The 16514-nt window shown below is 37.9% G+C and overlaps 1 protein-coding gene across 1 annotated transcript in view; it reads right to left on the minus strand.

The window, feature by feature from the left end:
- The window catches only part of CATSPERD (cation channel sperm associated auxiliary subunit delta), a 101132-nt gene that overhangs the window by 55348 nt on the left and 29270 nt on the right, over positions 1–16514 (minus strand). The window contains exon 7 of the mRNA XM_044685254.1: positions 1232–1382. Coding sequence (XP_044541189.1) covers positions 1232–1382 — 151 coding nt within the window. The remainder of the gene's footprint in view (positions 1–1231; positions 1383–16514) is intronic.

Here is a 16514-nt window from a genome sequence, read left to right on the forward strand (position 1 = left end):
TGGGACAGCCAAAAAAAACCCCAAAAAACAAAAAGCTAGATCACAGCTCTCAGGAATGGGAAGGTAAGACTACCATACTGTACTCTACCCTCATCATATCTCATTTGGAATAATGGGTTTAGTCCTGAGTGTCAAAGCTTTGGAAGAACATTGATATAGTGGAGAAAACATTCAGAGGATGTCAACAAAAATGGTGGAAAGCTGTCAGCCCATGACATATGAGGACTCAAGGGACCTGCTGCCCCTGTTCTGCTCAAATATTCTGATATCTGTCATGTAGAAGAGGGATTAGATTTGTTTTATTTGCCCTGAGAGGTAGAACCAAGAGCAATGAGCAAAAGTCAGTTGGTCAGAAGGCAGCTCCAAGTAAGCACCGGCTCTGAGCCAGGCACTGCGCTAAGCACTGGGGATGCAAAGAAAGATAATGGGAGCAATCTAAGCAAAGAAGCGTATTTCAGGTTGATGTTAGGAGAGACTTCCTAGTAGTTAGAACTATCTAGAAGTGATATGAGAGACCTCCATAACTGGCAGCAGCAGCTTCTACCTCCTGGGAAGTCTTTAAGCATTTGTTGGGTATGCCAGAGAGGGCATTACTTTCACATGAGTACAGTTGGTATTGAAGCTACCCAAGCCCTTCACAACTCTCAGATTCTGTGATTCTAGGGTGTTGAGTGCAGCACAGAACCAACAGCTGCCCAAGAGGAGAGCCCCAGAGGTTCATTAATAAATAGGATCAGATCCCTGAGACCACCAGAGAGTTTCATTTTTATTGTACTTCCCTGTACTTCCCCAAGTGTCCTGAACACTGCCTTGCACTGGAAGCAACGACTAAGTGCTTATCCATTTGAATTGCATTTCTCTGTCACACTACAGTCTTTTGTTCATTAGCAACTGAAATATGTCCAACATAAAGAAAATTGTTAAACCATTCTAGATCCCTGGGTTTAGAAAGATATTGGTTCTCTTTGCTTGTGCCATCACCAACCAAATCAGTCCATTGAGTCAATAGAGAAAAAAAAAATACCTAGGAGATGTCACCAGAGACTATTAATTTGACTGAGTTCTTTTCTTTCTAGAAAAATTCGTCCTCATATGTTGTGATTCTAGAAAATATTAATCATCATAAGTCAGAACTGACATTATTCTAGAAAATATTCATAATCCTAAGTAATTATTAACATTATTAACAAAGAAACTATAGTTCTAAAGGACTACTAATATGATAGCTCACCACTGTTATGTGAAAACTGTATATTATTGTCATTCCAGAAAATCAAAAAGCCTTTTAAACCTGGAAGATTTATGATTTTATAAGAGTCATCCATGGGAAAAGGCAGCCCCCAATTTTCTTGCTCTGGGAAATTTGCAAAAACAAACCTTCCCTAAAAGAAAAAAAGAAAAAAATTGGAATCTTAGTTTTTTTAGAAAATTATCAAATTTGGGTAACACTAGTGAGAATCAACACAACCTGGAATAATGTGGTAGACCATTTATCAGTAGGAAAGTAGCTGACATAAGTTCTCCCCAAGGAATCCCCCAACCTAGTTTTTTTTATATTTCTATCTGCCTGTCTGACTCTGTCTCTCTCTCTCTCTTTCTTAATAATAATGTTAGCTATTCACTACACTGGGAGTGTTGTAGGAAGCCTACAGTGGGCCAAGGGTCTGACACAAGCATTGAGAGTCTACCACCAGTGTGAGTTAAGAGGCAAGAATTAAAGCCAGGTCTTCCTGGCTCCAAGGCCAACTATGCACTATAATGCCCTGCCATCTCTTGTCCACATTTTCCAGTGAAGACAAAAGTTCATAAAGGTCAACTTTTAAATGGTAGAACCAGAGCCAGATCCCATGCCTTCACTGCTTGGAGCATCAGGACCTCTGGAATCTGTTTGCTGCCTGTGGATGCAATTTAATTTCTTGCTGGTCCCCAGCAATACCCCTGCTGCTTCATTCATGCTGGTTTGGTTTTCTTCTCTGTTCTCCTCATAACATGTTTCTCCCAACCCCTAAATCTTTACTCATGTCATTTTTCCTGCCAAGAATATCCTTCCTTTCTTCCCCACCTATTCAAGCCATGTCAAATCAAGAAGCATTTATGAAGAGCTTGTCAAGTGATCAGTGGTGGGTGTACAAAGAAAGAAGAAAAAAAGACCATGGCTTCAGGGGCTTCACTTACCTTCTCATGGGGAAAGCAACCTACAAACAATTATGTACATACAAGACCTAAGTGGAGTCAATTAGAGATAATCTTCAGAAGAAGACATTAAGATGAGGGAGACTAGGAAAGGCTTCCTGCGGAAAGTGGGATTTCAAGTGAGACTTGAAGGAAGCAAAGAAGGCCAGGAGAAAGAAATAAGAAGGGAAAGAATTCTAGGCATGGGGCAGAGCCAGTAGAAATGCCCAGAATCAGGAGATGGAATGCCGTGTGTAAGAAATAAGAAAGAGTAAGAAGGTCAGTTTCTTTGGATGGTAGACTATGTGGAGGGCAGTAAAGTCTTAGAGGACAGAAAGACAGGCAAGAGTCAGTTTGTGAAGAGCTCAAAAGAACAAACAGAAGAGTTTATGTTTGACTCTTAGGTAATAGGAAGCCACTGGACTTCATTGAGTAAGAGAATGACATCATGTGGCTTGAGCTTTAGGAAGCACTTTGACAACTGAGCATGGAATGGAAAGTGGAAAGAGTCACTTATTGCAATAGTCCAGGTGTGAGGGAATGAGGGTCAATACCACCAGAAGAGAGAGAGGTAGGTAAATGAGAGATATGGGGAATGTAGAAATGGCAGAACTTAGCAACAAATTGGATATGTGGGATGAGTGATAGTAAGGAGTACAGGATGGTACCTTAGCTGCAAGCCTGAGAGAATGGTGGTTCATTTGACTGTAATGGGGAAATTAGAAAGAGAAGAGGGTTTGGGGTAAAAGACAATGAGTTCAATTTGGACATGTTGAGTTTATGATGTCCAGTTGAAAGTTGGAGATGAAAGACTGGTGGTCAGGAGAGAGGTAAGGGCTGGGAAAATTGATCTAAGAATCAAATCTTCCATTTTTCAAAACCTGATTTAAATACCAGTAAAAGGGAATTCTTTGTTCTCTCTTGAGTTTACACTTGTGAAAGGAAATCGTTTATTACCTTTGTCTATTTTGAATTAACACTTAAGTTTAACAATAACTTAAGTACCCCTACTTACATACCTTTTGAACACCTACAAATAGAATTTGTTACAATTCCAAAAGCTGGATGTTATAAATTTTATCTAATCATAGTGGATCAACTGACCAGATGTTGGAAGCATTTCCTACTGCCCGAACCACAGCGACTTTTATTGCCAAGGTACTCTTAAGAGATTATTCTTCGCTTTGGTCTGCCAGCACAAATTGATTCGGATAGGGGAAGCCATTTTACTGATTCAGTTTTATCTCAGGTTTATTCCTGTTTGGGGATAACTCCTAAATTTCATGTACCATACCATTCCCAGAGCTCAGGCCAAGTTGAAAGAATGAACATAAAATTCAAAACTATGATTGGCAAACTATGCACTGAAACACATCTAAAATGGCCTGAAGCTCTCCCTCTAATTTTGTTTTATCTCTAAAGTAGGCCTAGAGGAGATCTAACACATCTCACTGTTTGAGATGTATTTTGGACACCCTCCTATACAAGCTAAACCCTTTTCTCCTGCATATACATCATTATTAGGGGGAGATACTTCTATTGCTACATATATACAAAAATTGCAGAACAAATTACGTGAACTTCATGAATCCAGAGCTGCAGTACAAGCAGGACCTATAGACTTTTCACTTCATGACCTAAACCCAGGAGACAAGATATACATAAAGAACTTCCAGCATACTGGAGCAACTCAGCCTTCTTGGGAAGGTCTGTTTCAAGTATTGTTAACCACTCCAACAGCTATAAAAATTGGAGAAAAAGATTCTTGGATTCATTGCTCACATGTAATGAGAGCAGCTTCTATTGAAACTGATTCGACTATACTCCATAACTCAATCATGTATCCCAAAATGATCCGAATGTTGGTCAACACTCTCCTCAGGTTTATTGACTGACTTACTCTAGGATCTTGGTAGAAAGTAGGATTTACTAGAGGGTGTGGAGAATTACAGTGATTACTTTTAAGCTATTGATTATAGTGAATAAAATTTTCCACATTTGTTCCTATGAACACTTTCCAATTTGTTCCAATTCTACTTTCTTTGGGCTAAAATAAAGTCTATTCTACACCCCACTTTTGGTATTATTACTTGAGTGCATTAATAGGGTCTGAGTTCCATCCTTTATACATATCCTTGGAGGCCTAGATCTAAGCTATATCTGGAGTTTTCCAAGAGTAAATTCTGGGTAGGGGCATACTGAGCCAAAGAAATTATGATCTTTTGGGACTTCCTGTAAGATTAGGCCCAGTTCGTTTGAGCCTAGGGTATGGGAGCATAGGGCCACAGTTATACTGGCATACTAAATCTGGCCAAAACAAGTTCCATCCTTCAAAAGTTAACATAAAACAAAATTACAGATGCAAAATAATGAATAATTTGCTTTATTTCAAGTCCCATTCAAATAAATCTTTCCAATCAAAGAGAAACTTACAATTTTGCCAAACCTCAAAAACACTGCATACTTGGACATGGAATGGAAGTAAAAGAAGCCTTCAACAGTTGCTTGTATGTGGTTCTAAATGAAAAATGTAAAGAAAGTAAATGACTAAAGAGTATTAGCATAAGGACTTAAATATGAATCATATGCACTAACACACAAAACTTAGCTCCAGATTTCCCAATCTACTAAGATGAAATAATATCACATCAAGACTCTATTTTGCATAATACCACAAAATACAGTAACCAAAACAAGCAGGACAGATAAAAGGAAGGGAATAGAATCATTCCAACAACAAAATTGCTGAAGGACAAAGGGATACATAAAACTATTTGTAAATCCGTGAAACATATTGATCCTTTAGGTATCTTAGTAAAACTGAAAAAGAGAGTAGAGGAGGTAAAAAAAAAAGACTGTAACATTGTCTTTTGAAAGAATGCAATAATGATGGTACATGCATAGCCCAGATTGAATTGTCTGACAGCACCAAGAGAGGGAAGGAAAGGGACAGAGGGAGATAAATTTCATCATATAACTTGGAAAAACTTGTGTGGAAATTTGTTATTACATGTAATTGGTAAAAAAATTAAATTAAAAAAATGCAACAAGTGAAAACCATCCCAAACCCCAAAACCTTTCAGTACCTCTGAAAGAGAAAGACATCTTGAAAATATTAACTAGGCATAAATACCATTTTAAAATTGGATAGACCGCAGAAATATTAATTTGGGTATAGCTGATCAATAGGCTGAGGGTGATCAAGAGAATTCAGCTGCTATTCAAGATTTAGAGGGAACTGAAGCAAATACAAAAGAACAAGAAATATTATTGTGCTGCAAGAAATTACAAAAGGAATTGCTTTAGAGCACCTGAGAACTGATATGAATCTATACTGAATGAAGTAAGCTGACCAAGAGAATAATTTATACAATGACCACAGTAATGTGAAGAAAAACAAGTTTGATGGAGAAAGCAATTATCAAAGGATACTGATAACAAAGCAGAGCAAAAGATATCAAGTGTATAGCCATCTAGAATTCTTATGATGTCCAGAGAAACTGAGGAAATGTATGTTAGTTGAATTTTAGGAAAACACAGGTTGTATGGGATAGATAGGTTATGATCATTGAAGGTAATTTCTGAATCTCTAAGATCATAAATTCACTTGAGGATCTAAGAATAAGAAATGACCAAAGTGGCATGAAGTTAGGACCTACATGAATTGATGTAGCACAAAGTGAGATACACTAGAAGTACAATTTATCCAATGTGTGCATTTTATAGAAAGACATCTATGAAAGATGTAGAACTATGGTAAAGGAATCAGTCCATTTTGATTCTGTACCACTGATGCTAATTCATGCTTCCCATCTTTCAACACAGAGATAGATGAGAGACACAGAATTATAACTACACTTTCATATACAACATGTGAATTTGTTTTTTGTAATGATTCTTTTTGGTTGCAATGGAGAACTTTTGTTTTTCTTGGTTTGAACAGATTCCTGAGAATGGGTGCATACTAATAGAGAAACTTAAAAAAAAATGAAAGAAAGAGAAAAGGCTTCACTAAATCATTAAAAGCAAACAGAAGAAAGCAAAGTTCATAAGGAAATATGGAAAAGCAGAGCAGTTTTGAAACAGAAACCTTCTAGTCCAATCATCTCATTTTACAGATGAGGAAACTGAATTCAAGGCAGACTGAAGGAGTTGTCTAAAACTCACAAATCTGTACGCAGGATATGAATCCATATCTTTGACTCTTTACTGGGAGTTTAAATTGGTTCATTTGGTCTCCCCAAGTGGGAGACACAGACATTTAACATATACTTGCAGGAGACTTTGTTTTGAACTGGCTTTCCAAAGGGGAGGGTTAAGAATTTGAGCCCTAGCTATACATTTGGTAGCAGCTGTTCACTACCTTGCTTAAGGATGAGAATGATTCCAGCTGTTAAACAGAAGGAGCTTTTGATTTTTAAAAGGATCATGCTCCAAAAGATGCTAAGAGAGATGGGGAGGAGAAAAAACTTGAAAGACAAAGATGACCTTAGGGTCCCTTAGAGCAGATGCTTTGTGGTGTGCATCCTAAGACTTTGGACTAAGTATAGTAGTCTGGCCTCAAAGCAAGTCTTTGTTTTATGGAATGAAAGAATTTAGATAAAACCTGCCTTTTAAGATCTAGGGAAACTGAAAAAGTTTCCTCTTTCCAACTTAAATTCTTCCCCCATTCATGCTAGATCATTATCAAGCATTTTAGATATGATTTGTTTTCCCACATTTCCTTAAATTATGTTTTATCCTGATTTTGTATAAAATCTATGGTTGACCCAGAGAGTTGTATAATGTCTATTGGTACCTTGCTGCAATAGAGAGGGTTAATGGACTTTAAACAGCTGAGGAAGTCTCCTTTCTAGTTTAGTGGCTAAAGGTTACCTGGGGTGAGCTATTATCATTAATAATTAATACATTCCTACATTTGGATGACCTTCCCTCACAACTGGCAGAACTTGAGGCTTTTCATGATTCACCACCTCTCTTTGCTCTGTTTTTTTTTTTCCTCTGGTACTCTCTTTCACATGGTGAGATAGAGATTAATATGGGTCAACTGTACGACACAGGGAGTGGGGAGGGAACAAGCATCTATTAAACACCTACTAGGTGTACTAAGAAGGACTTTTACAAATATTATCTCATTTGATCCTCACAACAACCCTGGGTGGTACGTGCTATTATTATTCCGATTTTACAGTTGAAGGAACTGAGGCAAGTAGAAGTTAAATGACCTGCTCAGGGTCACACAGCTTGCACAAGTCTGAAGCCAAATTTGAACTCGGGTCTTCTTGACTCCAGGTCCTGAGCTCTAGTCACCTCAGAGGGTAATAGATGTGAGACTGGAGCATGGTTCATAGAGCTAGACTCTGGCCCTTTCCAGAGAGATATCTACTCTGTTTTGGGAAAGGATGTGCAATAAACTGTTTAGATATAGCCAATTCAGAAATTTGTATTGATGAGGCATTTTTAGGATTTATTTTTTCCTACCCTCAATGGGTGGATTGGTAACAGGAAAACAGACTTTTGTTCACTGAAAAAATGAAAATTATTTATTAGAATACATGTCCTATTCCTCCCAATGAAGCTATTTTTAGCTCCCAATTTTACCTCTTTGAGGTAAAAGATTTTTTTTTAAATTTATATACTCAGTCCCTAATAGGTACCCCTCAAAGTAAACAAGAGATCAATGTTTGTTGAATTAAACTAAGTTGAATTCTCACAAAATTTAACATACCAGTTGTGATGTGTTTAATTTGTCAAACTGTAATCCCAAACTCCTTGATATATATACGGTGGTACTAGCGGGAGGCAGTCCAATGGTATACGCTAAAACAATAAAGCTTACAGACTGGAAAGATAAATTTTTTGGAAGAAAATAAGATTTGGTTGTATGATATTAAGATCAAGTCATTCAATTGTTTTAGTTATCTATTCCTCTCTTCTAGTGCCTAGCACTCCCTATCCCTCTTCTAATCCATCCTTCACATTGCTCCCCGAGTAATCTTCCTAATGCTATTAATCATGCCACTCCTTTACCCAGAAAGCTTCCCCATTGTTTATTAGAGAAAGTATAAATTTGTGATTTTGGTATTTAAAGCCTTCCACATTCAGTCTTAAAACACAGGCCTGTCCACATCCTTCTCCCTAGTTATTAATCTCCAGTGGCATCCTCTTACCTCCAAGATCAAATATCAAATCCTTCAGAGACCCTCCTCCCACCTTTCTAATTTTCATATACCTTACATTTCTCTCTCCCCAACCTCTACCTACTTTTCAATCCAGTGCCACTCACCTCCATGCTGTTCCTTGCACAAAATACTCTATCTTCCAACTCCAGATATTTTCACTGGCTGTCTCCCACACCTGGAATTCTCTCTCTCCTCATCCCCATATCCTAACTTTCCTGGCTTCCTTCAAATAATAGAGTTCTAACTTCTAAAGGAATTCTCTCACAATTTCCCCCTGACTTCTAGAGCCTCCTCTCTATTGACTTTCTCTCATTGACCCTGTCTCTAGTTTGTACAGTGTTGATGTGCCAATTCTCCCTTTAGACTGGGAGCTCCGTGAGGGCAGGGACTGTCTTTTAACTTTCTGTGTATCCTCAGTATTTTGCACAAGGTGATGCATAAAAAAGGTTTATTGACTGGCCATCCAGTCTTATCTCCTACACTTTGTTTTTTTGTTGTTTTTGTTTTTATTTTTATTTTAAACCCTTAACTTCTGTGTATTGGCTCCTAGTTAGAAGAGTAGTAAGGGTAGGCAATGGGGGTCAAGTGATTTGCCCAGGGTCACACAGCTGGGAAGTGTCTGAGGCCAGATCTGAACCTAGGACCTCCCGTCTCTAGGCCTGACTCTCAATCTACTGAGCTACCCAGCTGCCCCATCTCCTACATGTTGGACTATTTTCAGTTCCCCATTCTTTTCTTGTCCTCTCCTAATATTCATTCAATCCCAAGACCTAGAATGGCTTCTTCCCTCCTGCCACAATGGCCTTACTTTCTACAGAGGAATAAAACCTGTACAGAGAAGTAAGTACAAGATCATTTGAAAGCAGAGACAGGGGTATCATGAAAGGGCTTGGATGATGCCAGCAGCTGAACCTTGAAGAGAAGGACTCTGAGCAGTGAGGAAGGAGGCCCCTTGAGTTAAGGAAGTGGAAGATAAATGGGTGGGAATATACATTTATTAAGCATCTGCTGTATGCCAGACACTGTGCTAAGCATTTTATGACTATTGTCTCATTACAACAACCCTGTGAGGTAGGTGCCGTTACTAACCCTCATTTTACAGTTAAGGAAACTGAGGTAGATAGGAGTTAAGTGACTCAGACCGAGGCTGATTTTAAAACTCAGGTCTTCCTGGCTCCAAGCCCCTCATTCTATCTATGGAACCACCTAGTCATGTGGGGAACATTATAAGCAAGCAGGCCACTTGATTGGAACACAGAGAACATGCAGAAGAGTAATGTTAAATCTAGCCAAAAAGGTGAAGTTCAATCCAGGTGGAGGGCTATAGATGGCAGCCTGAAGAGTTTGTATTTGACTTTATTTTATCCTAGGGGCCTCCTTATTGATGGGCACTGAAGCTTTTAGAGCAAGAGAGTGATATGGTCTGACCTGTGGAAGATTATTTTGTCAGCTGTGCAAAGGAGAGAAGGGGAGAGATTACAAGCAGGTTAGGATCATAATTCAGGTAATCAAGGGGATTCTAAACTAGGGTGATGGCCATGGAAGAGATGAGAAGAGAGAAGAGGGAGGTAAGACTTGCTAAAGCCCTTGTCTTTTTTCAAGGTTCAACAAAGAAGCCAAGTCCTTCAGGAAACTTCTGTACCAATTCCTTCCCCATCCCAAGAAATAGTCATAGCATCATAGAAACTCAGAGTTGGAAAGAAACTCCTAAATCAACTAGTCCAATCTGTGCCTGAATAGGAATCATTTGGAGTATCACTAACCTGTTAACTCCATCTATGCTTGAAGACCATCTAGTTGTCCCACACCTGAGCTCTTGCTTTCCTCAGATTCCTAATAGCCCAGAGTGGTCTCTCTCTCCTCAGATTTCCTCTTACTCCTGGTCTAGATATTTCCTTTGCTCTTAGTGAATTCTCTGGAGTCCCCCAGGGATCCATTCAAATGTTTCCCCTTCTATTCCCTCTATAAGATTTTTGAAAGCAGAGTGTGTGTTCCCTCTATCCTTGCTCTATCCCAGCATCTTGTGTAAAGGAGGTACTTTTTACTTATTTGCTGAAAGAATGAACTAATAATGAATGGCCCATGACTGGATAATTTAGCTGGTTAATTAGAGTCTAATAAAGAAGTAAGGCACTGTACTTACTACACACGAGTAATCATCACTATAACAACAATACTCAGCAAAAACACGTTCCAATTTCTCTCCTGTTTCTGAAAGGGAAATGTGATATAAAATTTGAGTATAAGGCCCTAGAATTTTTAAGTTATAAATAGAAAACCAACATATTTCTTATACTGATAACAGTCATACCAATGGCCTCTTGGCCAAGAGGCCACATCAAAATAGACATATGCATATCTATAGTTAAAGCAATTTTTGCCAAGTTCCATTGATTTAGATTTGTTATAGCCCTGAACAATCCCTGTGTATTCCTTAGTAGGTCTTCTAATTTAATAAGAGATATCTATAGTATCACAAATGGATATCATTCTGTACTTTACCTAAATGCTCTAATTTATATGTTAAACCACCTGTTTGTTGGAGATCAGCAATTCAACTGAGGGGAGGATGATGGTGGTTAATCACACCCAAGGATCTGGCAAGCATTAAAATCAATGGAAATTAATGGAAAACAATTTAAACAAGGATATATCAAGTGAGATCAAATAAAACTCAAACTCTAACTTCAAGGTGTTCACGTCTAACAGAGGGCTGTAGACACCTATAAATAAACATTTTTAAAAATTACATATGCTATAAGTACATAAGATATGTGCATGAAAGATCCAAGCTAGGGGCCATGCATAGCTCAGGGATTTAATGAAAGTTCAGTGAAATCTGGGCATTTGACCCAGGTCTTAAAGGGTGTTTAGGACAGGCAAGTCATATAAGAAAGGAACAAGCCCCGACCAGCTATGTCCCTTTCCTTTCTTTTGAGCAAGGATCAGTCAATCAACCAGTAGTTGCTGAGGGCTTTCTAAGTGTTTTCTGCCTTTGTTTGTTGTTTTTTTGTTTTTTAATTTTTATTTTGAATATTTTCCCATAGTTACATGTTTCATGTTCTTTCCCTCTCCCCCAAACCCTACTAACCTCCTTTAGCCAATGCACAATTCCACTTAGTTTTACATGTATCATTGATTAAGACCTAATTCCATATTATTGATAGTTGGACTACGAGTTATCACTGAGTGTCTACATTCCCAATAATATCCCCACAAGCCCATGTTTCAAGCAGTTGTTTTTCTTCTGTGTTTCTCCTCCCACAGTTCTCCCACAGTTCTTCCTCTGGATGTGGCTAGTTTTCTTTCTCATAAGTCCCTCAGCCTTGCTCTGGATTCTTGCATTGCTGCTAGTAGAGAAGTCCGTTATGTTCAATTATACCACAGTGTATCAGTCTCTGTGTACAATGTTCTCCTGGATCTGCTCCTTTCACTCTGCATCAATTCCTGGAGGTCGTTCCAGTTTACATGGAATTCCTCCAGTTCTCCTTGTTTCGTTGTTAAAGAACATAGTAGAGAAGCACAGTATAAAGCTAGTTTACCTGCTACTTAAGGAAAGACAAAATTAATGCAATAAAATAAGAAACAATAAAAGAACAAGTAAATGCTAAACTCCAATTTGGCCTCCTCCTTCTACCCTTTACAAACTTCTTGATCTTCTCTAGGTTCCTTAACCGTTCTGGGTCTTGATTTCTTCATCTCTAAAGATGTGATGGCACTGGCATTCCTTCTCTCATTGAGTGGCCTACAAACATGTGGGCTATTGGTACTGACACCTTTCTCTCAACCTCAAAATATTGGCCTTGTCACCCTTTCTCTAGCTCCTTCTGTTTCATAGGAAGGTATCCTTTCTCCTTCGCAAGCCATTATGCTTTAATTCTCCAATCATTATACTTTAGAATCTTGATTCTATTAATAGACCATAGGCAATATTGGAGAGAGAGAAATTTCAGTTGAATGATGAGGTTGGAAGCCAGACTTCAAAGAGATAAAAGAATGAAAGGAAAGGAAGTAGAAGCACCACATATAGATGGATTTTTCAAAGACTTAATCCACTAAAGGGAGGAGAACTATAAGATACCTAGTAAGAATAATTCATTAATGGCTTATTCAATTTCTTTTCTGAGATGGAGTTAAGTATTCTACTTCTTCTGTTAATCTGGACAACTTATATTTTTAAAAGTATTCACTTGCTTCACTGAAACTCATTGGCATATAATTGGGTAAAATAACTCCTAATATTTGCCTTAATTTCCTCTTCATTTATTGTGCATTGACTGTCCTTTTCATTTTTGATAATGGTAATTTGGTTTTCTTCTCTTTTTTAACCAATGTTTTCTATTTTGTTGGTATTTTCACAAAATCAACTTATTTGTTAGTTCAATGGTTTCCTTACTTTTGATTTTATTAACTTCTCCTTTGATTTTCAGGATTTCCAATTTGATCTTTAATTGGGATTTAAAATTTTGTTCTTTCCCTAGTTTTTTTGTTAGTTGCATATTCAGTTCTTTGATCTGCTCTTTCTCTATTTTACTGATGCAAGCATATAGAAATTTAAATTTTCCCCTAAGTATGGCTTAGATTGCATCTCATAAATTTTGGTATGTTGTCTCCTTATTGTCATTCTCTTTAATGAAGCTAATGTTCTTTGATCCACTCATTCTAAAGAATTTATTCTAAAGGATAAAATTAGTTTCCAATCAGTTTTAAATCTTTCTTTAGTCCATTGTTCAAGGTAATTTTTATAGTATTATGATCTGAAAAGGATACATTTAATATTTATGCTTTTCTGCATTTGGTGGTGAAGCTTTTATGCCCTATTATATAATCAATTTTTGTGACGATATCATATGCTGCTAAGAAAAAAGGCGTATTCTTTTCTATATCCATTCAGTTTTCTACAGAGGTCTATCATTTCAAGCTTTTCTAGGATTTTATTCACTTCCTTAACTTCCTTCTTTCTTATTTTTTGGTTGGATTCATCTAGTTCTAAGAAGGGATGGTTGAGGTCCCCCACTAATTTAGTTTTACTTTTTCCTCTTGTAACTCATATAACATCTTCTTTAGGAATTTGGATGCTATGCCATTATGTGCTTTTATGTTTAGTATTGATATTACTTCATTTTCTATGGTACTTTTTATCAAGATGTAACTTCCTTCCTTATCACTTTTTTTTTAACCCATACCTTCCGTCTTGGAATCGATACCGTGTATTGGTTCCCAGGCAGAAGAGTGGTAAGGGCTAAGCAATGGGGGCAAAGTGACTTGCCCAGGGTCACACATCTGGGAAGTGTCTGAGGCCAGATTTGAACCTAGGACCTCTGGTCTCTAGGTTTGGCTCTCAACCCAGCTGCCCCCCCACTCTTAATTAGATCAATTTTTACTTTGATTTTGTTGTAGATCATGATGGATATTCCTTCTTTTACTTTAACTAAAGCATAATAGATTCTGTTCATCCCCTTACCCTTACTCTTTATGTATCTCCCCACTTCATATGTGTTTCTTGTAGAAGCATATTGTGGGATTCTCATTTTTAATCCATTCTACTATCCTCTTCCATATGGGTGAATTAAATCTGTTACCTTCATGAATCATGATTACTAACTGTATGTTTCCCTCCATCTTATTGTTCTCCTGCTTATCCTTATCCTTCATGCCTTTCAGCCTTTCTCAGTTCATTTTCCCAGTTCTCTGCTTCTGAGCACCACCTCTCCCTATTTTACCTTCCCCCTTTTCTCCATCCACTCCTTTTTTTTATTCCTCTCCTCCTTTCCTGTTTCCCTATCAGGAAGGATAGATTTCTATATCCAACTAAGGTGGGGTATTATTCCCACTTTGAACTAATTCCAATGAGATTAAGTTTCAAACATTGCTCACCCCTCCAATTTTACCTCCATTGAATTAGTTCTTATTCTTCTAATGAATGTGAGACAATTTACTCCCATCTATCTCTCCTTTTCTTTTCTCCTAATGTGTTCCCCTTAATTTTTAAAATATCTTCCCATCATATTCTATTGACTACCTGCCATCTCTCTATGTATACTCCTTGCCAAGCTAATAGTGATAAAGTTCTTAAGTATCTTCAGTATCTTAAGCACCTTAAGCATTTAAGTACTTCAAGTACCTTAAGTATCACAGATATATTAAATATCTTAATTCTTACCTTTCCATGTATGTAAACATGGGAATATAAACAGAATGTAAATAGCTTAACTTTATTGAATATCTTGAGTTTTCTTTTTACCTTTTTTATGCTTCTCTTGAGTGTTGCATTTAATAATTGAATTTTCTGTTCAATTCTCGGCTTTTCATTAGAAGTGCTTCCCCACCCCCATCCCCACCCAGAGGATTACACTTCATTTCAATTCTTTGTTGTAATCCTAAATCCTTTCTCTTCCAGAATATTATATTCCAAGTCTTCTGCTCCTTTTATGTAGAATTTTCTAGGTCCTGTGGCTCCATGACATTTGGGTTTTTTTTTTTTTTTTTTCTGGCTGCTTACAGCGTTTTCTCATTGGCCTCAGAGTTCTGGAATTTGGCTATGATAGTCCTGGGAGGTTTTATTTTGGGATCTCTTTCAGGAAGTGATCAGTTGATTCTTTCAGTTTCTATATTCCCCTTTTGTTCAAGAATATCAGGGCAGTTTTCCCTGATATCTTTTTTTTTTTAACTTCTTTTCAAAATCTTCCAAGAGTACTTTTGGGGACTGATACCCTTTCTCACTTTCCCCTGGGGCTTCACATGTTTCATTTTTGACACTGTTGTACTCGTCTGAGTTTATATTTTACTTAAGTAACATTCTAAGGTTAGGTTTTTGTCTTTTGCTCATTTTTCTAGTTATTCCCCCCCCCCCCTCATTACCTTGTCTTATCTGTTGAAATATTGCTTTGCTCCTGGGGTGAGGGAGTGCTGTCCCAAGCTTGCTGTGTAGCCTTCTTGGGAGCGTGAGATAGGGCTGGTCATATTTGGTTCCCCCTCGGTGTGCACTTTGGAGTGGGGGGCTGGCTTCTTATAGAATTATCGCTATTTTGAACAGCTGGACTCAATTCCCTCTCCTGTAGAGTTTCCTATTATCACCTGTATTGGGCTATTTCCTGCTTTCCTTTTATTGAGGTGATTTATTTTCTATTTTTGTGTATTTGGAGGGTTTGTATAACCTGAGCATCCTTTACTCTGCCATCTTAGCTCCCAGCAGGCTGATGTCTTGCAATCTGGTATCCTGATTTCCAGTTTTTCCAGTGAGATATTTTCAATTTTCCTTCTATTTTTTTATTCTTTTGATTTTGTTTTGTTTCCTGTCTTATGAAGCCATTAGCTTCTATTTGCCCAATTCAGATTTTGGGGGATTTATTTTCTTCACTGAGCTTTTGTATTTCCTTTCCATTTGGCATTTGTTTTGTCCAGACGCCACCTGATTAGTTCTGCTCATCTTGATGCTTGCATCCCCATTGGATTGAAGTGTGTTCCAATCCCCAAACTGCCAATAAATCGAGCTGTATTCCACTCCAGTTGGTTCCCCCTGGGTATAGCATGGGCTGCACAGCTCTTCCCTTATGAAATGGATCCCTTCTGCTATCTTTCCATGTTGTCTTGTGCTAGAATGGTTTCATCCTGTCTTTTGCTGGTTTTGCTGCTCCAGAATTTGTTTTGAGGTTCATGTGTTTGTGTGACTGTTTGGAGGTGGGTTTAGATGAGTTCAGAGTGTTCCTTATTCTGCCACATAGCTCCCAAAAGTGGAAATCTTGAGTGTGAAAATTTTGAAGTATGTGTGTACACTGAAATTGGATTGAAATTCATGTGATATATGCTTCCTCTCACCTATTCTTCTCTATCTTTCTCTTTAACATCACAAATAGTAAGTTCTAGTCCTTTCTTCATCATTTCATCCCTAATGTATTTGACTTCCACCTCCCCTAGTTTCTGACATGTTTCAAGCATTCCTTAATCCTCCAGATCTAAACCACTCTGTTCTTCATGGCCCTTTGTAGCATCTCAGGTTGAGGTGTTGTGGACTTTTAACTTTCATGATGCTTTCCAGTCAGTGTGCTAATGGTTACCAATTCCATTTCCATGGTCAGAGTGCTACAAGTTTCTGACACTCCTGAATCTTCCTAAACCTACTGTGGGACTCTCTTGGCCCCCCAAAACAAAGTGCTTAAG

Source organism: Gracilinanus agilis, chromosome 1 (genome assembly GCF_016433145.1).
Source record: "Gracilinanus agilis isolate LMUSP501 chromosome 1, AgileGrace, whole genome shotgun sequence".
Classification (NCBI taxonomy): Eukaryota; Metazoa; Chordata; class Mammalia; order Didelphimorphia; family Didelphidae; genus Gracilinanus; species Gracilinanus agilis.